Here is a 9,866-nt window from a genome sequence, read left to right on the forward strand (position 1 = left end):
TAGTCTGTAACGTTTTGTAGTGCACCAAGGGCACACCCAACCTGTTGCTCATCTTTTGAAAACCACATAATATGCAAACACATTAGGCAAAAAAAAAAAAGGAAAGAAAACTTTAGTCAGTAAAACAGAGTCCCTCCATTTTCACAGGCTCAAAAGTAATTGAACAATTGACTGATAAGCAGTTTCATAGCCAGGTGCGGCCTGATCCCTCATTATGTCATGATAAATTAAGGAGATAAAAGGCCTGGAGTTGATTCCAAGTGTTAGATTTGCATTCGGTATTTGCTGGCCCAAATTTTGCCTATTACCTGAAGACACTTAACATAGAAACAGATACTCACATATTCAATTGGAGAAAGAAAAATAAGACACCAGCCGTGAGTGAGAAGAAGCAAGGGTCCAGGTTTATTCGTTCCGTTCCACCACACGAGATCCACACAGTTGAGACGTCCCAAGGATGATCTAAAAAACCAGAGCTGAAGCTCTTCTATTGATACAGTTTTCTTAGGGTCAGGATGACCCAGACACCAATGTGTTTTAGAAAGAGCTCATCAAAATTACCATTCTGTTTTAGAAAGGGCTTATCAAAATTACCAGTATGTTTTGAAAAGAGCCTTTTCCAAACACCATTAGGTTTGAAAGAGGTACGAGACACAACATTTCGGAGAGACCTTGGTCTCACAGTTATCTCGCGGGTGTAACGTGACTCAACTACCCTTATAAATGGCCCCTCTTGGTTCTCTCTTAAAAATTAAGGCCTTCGTCTGTATTACTCCTGACTTTTTCTCGCGAGACAAGACTCTTCCCCACTTCCAAGTATATTATGAGTAAGTTTCTTTCACATTTTTCTGTATTTCTGGTTTATAATGTCCTTTCATATTTGCTCTATATTTCTGTTATATATATATGGTTATACTGCTTGCAAGTGGTTTACTGTACTCCCTACTTCATAATATCATTATATTATCCTTATAATATCTTAATACTCCTTTTATTATTCTTATAATGTTCTGTTTTCCTTCTGTATGTGTGTGCGTGGTGGCATAGGCCTGTGTGTGTGTGTGTGTGTGTGTGTGTGTGTGTGTGTGTGTCTCTTAGTTGACCGTCCACCTATGCTCTGAGGCCTGCCGCACTAATCAAATACATGTATGGTTTGCGCCTTGCTTATCTGTGTGTTGTGTCTTAGGTAAACATCCGTTCAAACAGTCCACCAGCCCAGTGAATTCTCAATAAGATTACATATTACTCATACTAGGTCTCCCTGGTGTTTATTTCATGTTTATTTTATATACAACATATTTAATGGGAACTTTCAATATGTGGTCCAAAGAGGTTTCAGTGCAAGTGAAGGAGGCCATCATTAGGCTGAAAAAGCAAAAACAGACCTATCAGAGAGATAGCAGAAACTTTGGTACATTCCTATAAAGAAGGAACTGGCGAGCTCAGCAACACCAAAAGGCCTGGAAGACCACAGATGACAACTAAAGTGGATCGCAGAATTCTTTCCTTGGTGAAGAAAAACACCTTCACAACATCTAGCCAAGTCAAGAACACTCTGGAGGATGTAGGCATATCATTGTTAAATTCTACAATCAAGAGACGCCTTCATGAATATAAATACAGATGGTTTACTTCAAGATGCAAACCACTGGTAACACTCAGTAACAGAAAGGCCAGATTAGACTCGCTAAAAAAACACAAAAAAATGACAGATTAACTTGTACCAGAATAATGGTAAAAGAGAAAAGTATGGAGAAGGAAAGGAAGGGCTCATGATCCAAAGTATACCACATCATCTGTAAAAGTTGGTGGAGGAACCATGGTGCCATTGCTGCCATGTTATGGCATGGACATTTATGGCTGCCAATGGAACTGGGTCACTGGTGTTTATTGATGATGTGACTGCTTATAGAAGTAGCAGGATGAATTGTATAGAGCTGTAATTTCTGCTCAGATTCAGTCAAATGCTGCAAAACTGATAGGACGGCACTTCACAGTCCTGGATAATGATCCAAAATGACCCAGAAACACACACAGTCATTAACTGCAAAAACATTGTATCCAAGTATTAAAAATAATCCTAATGTTTGTCCAAATTACTTTTGAGCCTGTGAAAATGGAGGCACTGTGTAAAAATAGCTGTAATTCCTAAACGGTTAATGCAATATTTTTGTTCAACTCTTTGAATTAAAGCTGAAAGTCTACACTTCAATCACATCTTGATTGCTTCATTTCAAATCCATTGTGGTGGTATACACAGACAACATTATGTAAATTGTGTCTGTCCGAATACTTATGTGTAGACCTGACTAGATCTTTGCAGAACAGACTGAGAGATTTTTTCAATAATCAAAACAATATACTGTGGGTATTAATCACTCAATTCAAGTGTACATGTGTTTCCCACTTTCCAATGCTGCTTTTGTGCACAATATTTAATCATAATAGTACTACAATTTTGCATTTTATTTCTATAACCTTGCTGCCGGACAGTTCCAATTTGCCAGGTTCAATCCTGAGCTGTGTGGAGTTTTGTACGTTTTCCAGTCTCCATGCAGGTAGGCAGACTGGCTACTCTAAATGGTCTGTAGGTGTAATGACGGTGAATGTGTGTGTGTATAGTGTCTGCTCAATGGACTGGTGCGTTCCTGCTTCATGCTCCGTGTCCCAGAGTTTCACTACGACTCTGACCAAGATAAAACAGTTATTAAAAAACGATGAATGGATGTACTTTTGTCATTTTTATCTTACATTTATGGCATTTGGCAGACAGCCTTATCCAGATCTCATTTGCTGTAATATTTGCCAGCAGCATGTCGATTGTACCTTCGTCAGTGGATGTTTGTGGACATCCATGCCCCGGCTTGTCCACAACCCTTCCAATCTTGTTGAATTTGTTAATAAGTTTGGCAGCAGTATTGTGTGTGATGTGCTCACCATGTTTCCTGTTAAAGGCCATCGCAACTTTTCAGGATCCAGCCATGAGAATGATTTCAATACGTTCTTCCTTTGTCAAAGACATTCTTAAAGGCTATCCGAAAAGATATATAATATAACCTAAGTGTGAAAAATTATGGAAGACATTTTGCTAAAAATTGTTCATTTCCCCTATGTATGGAGACTTTTGGGACATCCTGTATACGTCTTATATAAAGTCCCCGTGAAGTGCCTTGAAACGTATTCGATGTATAATGTAATTTCCACTAAAACAGGACGTCAGGGCAGGACATATCAAGTGCCTCCATTGATTCATATTGGTAGTAAAGAGAGACTGTACATTTTGAATGCATATATCTTCTAAATGGGAATTTTGTCACTGTTTTATATATGACCTTAAAGCGCACCTATTATGGTTTTGAAACGTGCCTAATTTTGTTTTAAAGGTCTCATACAATAAAACACTTAATGTTCTCATAATTTAAACTCATAATCCCCGCCCCCCACCCCCGTGTCTCAAATGATTCATTCTATGATCCGTTCTAAAAGATTAATTCTAAACTCCTCCTGTCAGAGAGTATACTCTGCTCTGATTGGTCAGATATCGCAGTCTGTTGTGATTGGTCCAACGTTGTCAGCAAGCAGCCAATCAAGACCAGAGGCGGGGCTTTGTGTAGGAAGTAAGTCTGGAATTACTAGCGACTTCTTCTTTCAGCGGTTCCGAATCGGTTCCTTTTTTTTTTTTGGAGTCAATAACTCCGTTTGTCCTGCGGTTTGATTTTTGAAACTTATATAACTTATATAATAAATTATATAACACACTACATGAAAGGTAATATTTGAAAGACATAATAGGCTAACATATTCACACTAAATGCCACAAATCCTGCCCATATATGTGCATGCAGTCCAGATTTTCTTCTTCTTCTGTATTCTAGACAATTGTGTAATTCAAACTTTATAGCAACAATTTGGGGAAGAAACACATGGGAGGCATGGTCACGTGTCCACATACTTTTGACACTATAGTGTAAATATTTTTATTTATTTGTTTATATTTGGAAATGTTTTTCTCCTGAGCATGCACTGAAGGTATATTTCTTAAAGTATATTTTTAATATTATATTGTGTGTGATTTTTTTTTCCCATCAGACGAACGTGTGGGGGTTTTTTATTTTTATTTATATATATTTTTTTTATGGGGACTTTTGTTTTGAAATACCAAAATGGTATTTACCAAACAGGATGTCAATTCTTCATGACACGTGTTTCAGTATTCAGCATATTCTGTGCTCATTGAGAGAGAAAAACAGAACGTGCATCCTAATAAACATACAGGCTGTAAACCCCAGCTGTAAGTATACCAACATCAACACCTGTAATTCATCTACAGTGCATTCAGACTCACTGAACACGTCTCTGTGGCAGACAGTGAATTCATTGAGCTCTTTACATGTGTTGAGTGTTCAGTGTTACTTTGTTTATTCCCTTTTTCCTCCAGAAGACCATGGATGAATTGTCTCAGCTGAAGATTGGGTTCATTGGAGCAGGAAACATGGCTTATGGAATAGCACAGGGCATCCTTAGAGCTGGTAGCTATATAATCCCTTTATTTACTCTAGAGCAGCTCATTAAACTGTCCTTACTGAAAACAGCAAATGCATGTGTTTGAACAGTCTAGTGTAGATTTGTGAGGAGTGTGGATTTTCCTGATTGTTCCAGAAAAACTAAACTAAAACAGAACAAAAGTCCCATCTGAAAATGTCACACTGTCATCTGGAGGTTTTCAGAGATAATAGCAGGCTGGCATACTGAATACTACATGCTGTTATAAAACTTTTTATAGAAAATAAGCATAATTCTACAGTGGATATTTCATTAAAAAAAAAAAGTCTACACACCCCTGCTAAAGTGGCATGTTTTTGTGATGGAAAATTTTTTGAAACTGAGATCAATTATGTCAGAACTTTCCCCATCGTTAATATGAAGTTACAAGTCATAAAACAATCAGAAAGATTTTAGGGCAAAATAGGGGGGGGGAAGCTACAATAACCTGTGTGCACACACCCTTTTATAATTGGAGGTGTGGCTGTGAACCAATCACATTTAATCTCATGTTCAAAAGTAATGATCACACAGCTGTCATCAATGAAATTATTCTGATTAACCTCAAATAAAGATGAGCTGTTTCTGTAGGATTTTCTTGACACCTTTCATCTCATTGTTAAACAAGCTTCACACACAGCTAATCTTAATGAAATAGTTTCAAGTTATTCTACATTTTGACAGATTTTTCCCAATGTGCAGTAAATTCCTGACAAGTGTATCATCATGTATCATGAAAATGTCTTCATGTATTGTAATATGATCATTTTCAATATATTGCTTAACCCTATATAGCATTTCAGGCTGTTTTGTTCCCCTTGTACCTGTACCTTCCCTAGTACTTTCACAACGATGCTAGAGTTGTGATACGGAAGTGTGAAAACAGATTATTTGGTACACACAAGGTAGATGTGCAAGCTCTAAGTTTCCAGCTTAGCTTGTGTCTCATGACTTTCATCACTATTCCAAAGGTTCTGTTTTAAAGAACAATACAGGAGCTTGTGTGTTCTGCATTATTAGGTGATGTTGTCGCGTCTAATGTGATTGTAAGCGCCCCGTCCAAAAACAACTTTTCCCGCTTCCAGGTAAATCACACTTGCGTTATTGGTTATGCTTATGTACAGTATGATGCAGTATAAAATACCCACAATGCAATCAAACATGCTTTAAGAATTCTGGAGTAGGACTATCATTTTCTAAATACCAACCAAGCAGTCTTAGTAACTATATTCTGGCCACTGTTTTTACTCCAGGCAATGGGAGTTGCAGTCACGCATTCGAATGAGGAAGTTATTCATAGTTCTCGTCTGGTCTTCCTGGCAGTCAAACCCCATCTGATCCCCACTGTCCTACGTGCACTCTCGGAGCACATCACTCCACAACACATTATTGTCTCGGTGGCAGCTGGAGTCACAATAGGAACACTTGAAGGGGTGAGAGATGCTGTTATTTCTACTGTATATACACTCACTGGTCATTTTAATGGAATGGTACACCTGAACATTCATGTAATTATCCAGTCAGCCAATCATGTGGCAGCAGTGCAAAGCACAACATCATGCTTCAGTTAATGTTCACAAGGAAATGCCTGACTGCTGAGAGAGGTCAGTGGAGAATGGGAGGCAGGTTCGGGTTGTCGGGAAGGCCACTGTAACTCAAATAACCACTCTTTACAACCACAGTGAGCAGAAAAGCATCAGGTTCCACTCCATCAGCTAATAACCGGAATCTGAGGCTACACTGTGTTCAGGCTCACGTCAAACTGGACAGTTTGACAAAGACCAGGCTGTTTGGATAATGCATGAATAAGCAGGAGTACAGGTGTTCCTATTAAAGTGGCAGGTGAATGTATTAAAATGTAGTCTAAAAAAGATAACTTTAAATCGCCTCAATTTTCTCGGTCTAGTTGTTGCCCGGAGGATCCTGTGTGATGCGTCTGATGCCGAATCTTCCGTGCATGCTTCAGGAAGGAGCTCTACTCCTGGCGTGTGGAACAGAGGACAAGCAGGAGGTGGCTTCTCAGCTGAAGGTTCTCCTCTCACCTTGTGGACTGGTGGAGGTTGGACCTGAGTCCTGGATCGATGCCCACACAGGCCTAAGTGGCAGTGGTGTGGCTTTTGTGAGTATGACAACACTAGTAAACAGTATGAAAAATCAGGTTTGGAAACCTGCAACACGGTGCAGTCCAGTGTCGCAGGTTTCAGCATATCAGAGTGTCGGCTTTTTTTTGCACTTTCAAAAAGGATGACATGAAACAATGCACCGTATAGAACCGCAGTTACATTCAGTGGTGCTTGAAAGTTTGTGAACCCTTTAGAATCTTTTACATTTCTGCATAAATATGATATGAATATGAAAAACATTTTCATACATGTCCTAAAAGTAGATAAAGAGAACCCAATTAAACAAATGAGACAAACATATTTTACTTGGTCATTTATTTATTGAGGAAAATGATCCAATATTACATATCTGTGAGTGGCAAAAGTATGTGAACCTTTGATTTCAGTATCTGGTGTGACCCCCTTGTGCAGTAATAACTGCAGATAAACGTTTGCGGTAACTATTGATCAGTCCTGCACATTGGCTTGGAGGAATTTTAGCCCGTTCCTCAGTACAGAACAGCTTCAACTCTGGGATGTTGGTGGGTTTCCTCACATGAACTGCTTGCTTCAGGTTCTTCCACAACATTTCCATTGGTTTAGGGTCAAGACTTTGACTTGGCCATTCCAAAACATTAACTTTATTCTTCTTTAACCGTTCTTTGGTAAAATGACTTGTGTGCTTAGGGTCATTGTCTTTAAATAAAACAGGATGTTTAACTCATACCTGATTGTCATCCCATTGATTGAAAACACCTTACTCTAATATCACCTTCAAATGAACTGCTAATCCGAGAGGTTCACATACTTTTGCCACTCACAGATATGTAATATTGGATCCTTTTCCTCAATAAATAAATGACCAAGTGGAATATTTTTGTCTCATTTGTTTAACTGGGTTCTCTTTATCTACTTTTAGGACATGTATGAAAATCTGATGATGTTTTAGGTCATATTTATGCAGAAATGTAGAAAATTCTAAAGGGTTCACAAACTTTCAAGCACCACTGTACATACCTAGTGTTTTCAGGTATCTCCCTCCTTATTGCTGATCAAAAATCATAAATGCTGCAGCTAAATATAGATGTGGGAACCTCTGTAGGATAACTGTTTTAGATTTCTTTATCCCAGTGTACTATTACACAGTTAAATCATGCTAAAGCAGTAGATTTAAAGTCTCTTTAAAGAAAGGTCTAAAACAAAACTAGCAATATCCAATGATTATCCAATATATTAGCAAAAAAAAAAAATCTATGGTGCTTTTGCAATTACCTGATTATTATACAATCCCCTCCGAAGGTATTGGAACAGCAAGCCCAATACTATTGTTTTCGCTAAACACTGAAGATATTTGGGTTTGAGATCAAAAGATAAATATGAAATGATGGATCAGAATTTCAGATTTCATTTCCTCATATTTACATCTAGATGTGTTAAACACCTTAGAACATGGCACCTTTTTGTTTGAACCTACCCATTTTTTCCAGGTGATCAAAAATATTGGAACATGGGACAGATAGGTGTTTCTTGCTGCCCTGTTTAATTGATTCTTTAAAGACTTAATAGCTCTGAATGTCTACTCTTGGTTTTAGCCTTCAGTTTGACCTGTGAAGACTGCATTTGTTGTTAAAAAGGATAAACCAACATGAAGACCAGAGAGCTGTCTGCGGGAGAAAAGCAAGCCATTTTGAAGCTGAGAAAAATGGGAAATAAATCATAGCCATTGCACAAACATTGGGAATGTCCTGGAAAAAAAAGAAATCACTGGTGTACTAACAACCAGACATAGAACAGGTCGGCCACAGGGCAGCGGTGAAGTTATCACAGTCCACCATTCGAAGAAGAGTTCAAGTGCAGAAATATAGAGGCCATACCACAAGTTGCAAACCACTCATGAGCAGTTGTTTAACACATCTAGATTTAAATATGTAGAAATGAAAGCTGAAATTCTGATCTGTCATCTCCTATTCATCTTTTGATCTCAAACCCAAATGTCTTCAGTGTATAGCGAACAAAATAGTATTGGGCTTGCTGTTCCAATACTTTCAGAGGAGACTGTATGTCTGTAAGTACTATTAAAAATTACAAACCTTTTAAGCAATTAAGAAATTTTGTGAGATCACGTTTATAATTTTAACATCCATCTGACATGCTTGATAGGTGTACGTGTTTGCTGAGGCCCTGGCTGAAGGAGCTGTTAAAATGGGAATGCCGAGTGCGCTGGCTCAGCGTTTTGCAGCCCAGACTATACTAGTAAGTATTTTTACTTACAACTGTATATACATGAGTCATTAGTCTATTAAAAATATATATAACTTGAACGGTTTTAACAGGGTGCAGGTCATTTGTTGCGAGATGGTGAGAAACATCCAGCACAGTTGAAGGCAGAAGTGTGTACTCCAGGCGGGACCACAGTGTACGGACTTCATGCGCTGGAAAAAGGAGGGCTCAGGGCAGCCGTCATGGGGGCCGTGGAGGCAGCAACAGAAAGAGCAAGAGAACTCGGGCGCAGATAAAGGAGGAGCGAGACAGTCTGCGAGAAATAGAGGGAGGAAGAGATGAAAAGAGAGAAACGATGCCAAGACTGGACTATGAGTCATTAGTTACAAAGTAACATAGAGTTATAGATATGTAGAAGATCAAAAAGCAGCACTAGAAAAACTGTCTAAATTTAATATACATGGTTAAATGTACATAAATTCATTAAATTAAGTCATACATGAAATCACAAACACATCTCTTGTATCGCTGTCTGCTGAGTCTATTAAATAGATGCTAGTTTATTGTAATATATTTTGCAAAGGTTTTGTCAAAAGCATTGTTTGGGAAAGCATTCTGACATGAATAGAAAAAGTTAATTAAATGGTGCACCAAATTTAGAAGCATGTTCAATAGACCATTTACTCAAAGGTTTGGTTTCTCTGGCAAAACTGTAACCGCGATATGTGATTGAGGACAGACCCTACATGGAAAAAGTTAAATGTTTATTATTCACATATCCATCCAAGTTCTTTTAGAGCAGTGGAAGTTCTCACAAAGACATACATGATTATATTGTTCTTTATATGCATCTGTTGTTTTTAACAGCAAAGGCTTATTCCAATCACCTCCTATTCCAACTATAATATGTAGCCTACGTGCCATTCTGTTATACAATTTATTTCATATTTAAGATGAAGTCCTTTTCTCGCTTATATGTCCAACACTGAGCCATTTGAGATG

The 9,866-nt window shown here is 38.2% G+C and overlaps 1 protein-coding gene across 4 annotated transcripts; it reads left to right on the forward strand.

Annotated features, from left to right (window-relative positions):
- Nucleotides 1-3,497: 3,497 nt before the first annotated feature.
- On the forward strand, nucleotides 3,498-9,376 carry pycr3 (pyrroline-5-carboxylate reductase 3). Of its 4 annotated transcripts, none has more exons than XM_053645964.1 (8): nucleotides 3,499-3,769; nucleotides 4,182-4,291; nucleotides 4,439-4,529; nucleotides 5,563-5,627; nucleotides 5,796-5,975; nucleotides 6,449-6,661; nucleotides 8,805-8,897; nucleotides 8,978-9,376. In XM_053645964.1, exons 3-8 carry the CDS (start codon nucleotides 4,445-4,447, stop codon nucleotides 9,158-9,160), a joined length of 819 nt encoding a protein of 272 aa, XP_053501939.1. In that variant the 5' UTR covers nucleotides 3,499-3,769; nucleotides 4,182-4,291; nucleotides 4,439-4,444; the 3' UTR covers nucleotides 9,161-9,376. The 4 variants fall into 4 exon arrangements, with proteins under 4 accessions (XP_053501956.1, XP_053501939.1, XP_053501947.1 ...); XM_053645972.1 differs by having other exon boundaries at nucleotides 4,212-4,291; XM_053645981.1 differs by having other exon boundaries at nucleotides 3,498-4,291; nucleotides 4,442-4,529.
- Nucleotides 9,377-9,866: the final 490 nt, after the last annotated feature.

Source organism: Ictalurus furcatus, chromosome 2 (genome assembly GCF_023375685.1).
Source record: "Ictalurus furcatus strain D&B chromosome 2, Billie_1.0, whole genome shotgun sequence".
Lineage (NCBI taxonomy): Eukaryota > Metazoa > Chordata > Actinopteri > Siluriformes > Ictaluridae > Ictalurus > Ictalurus furcatus.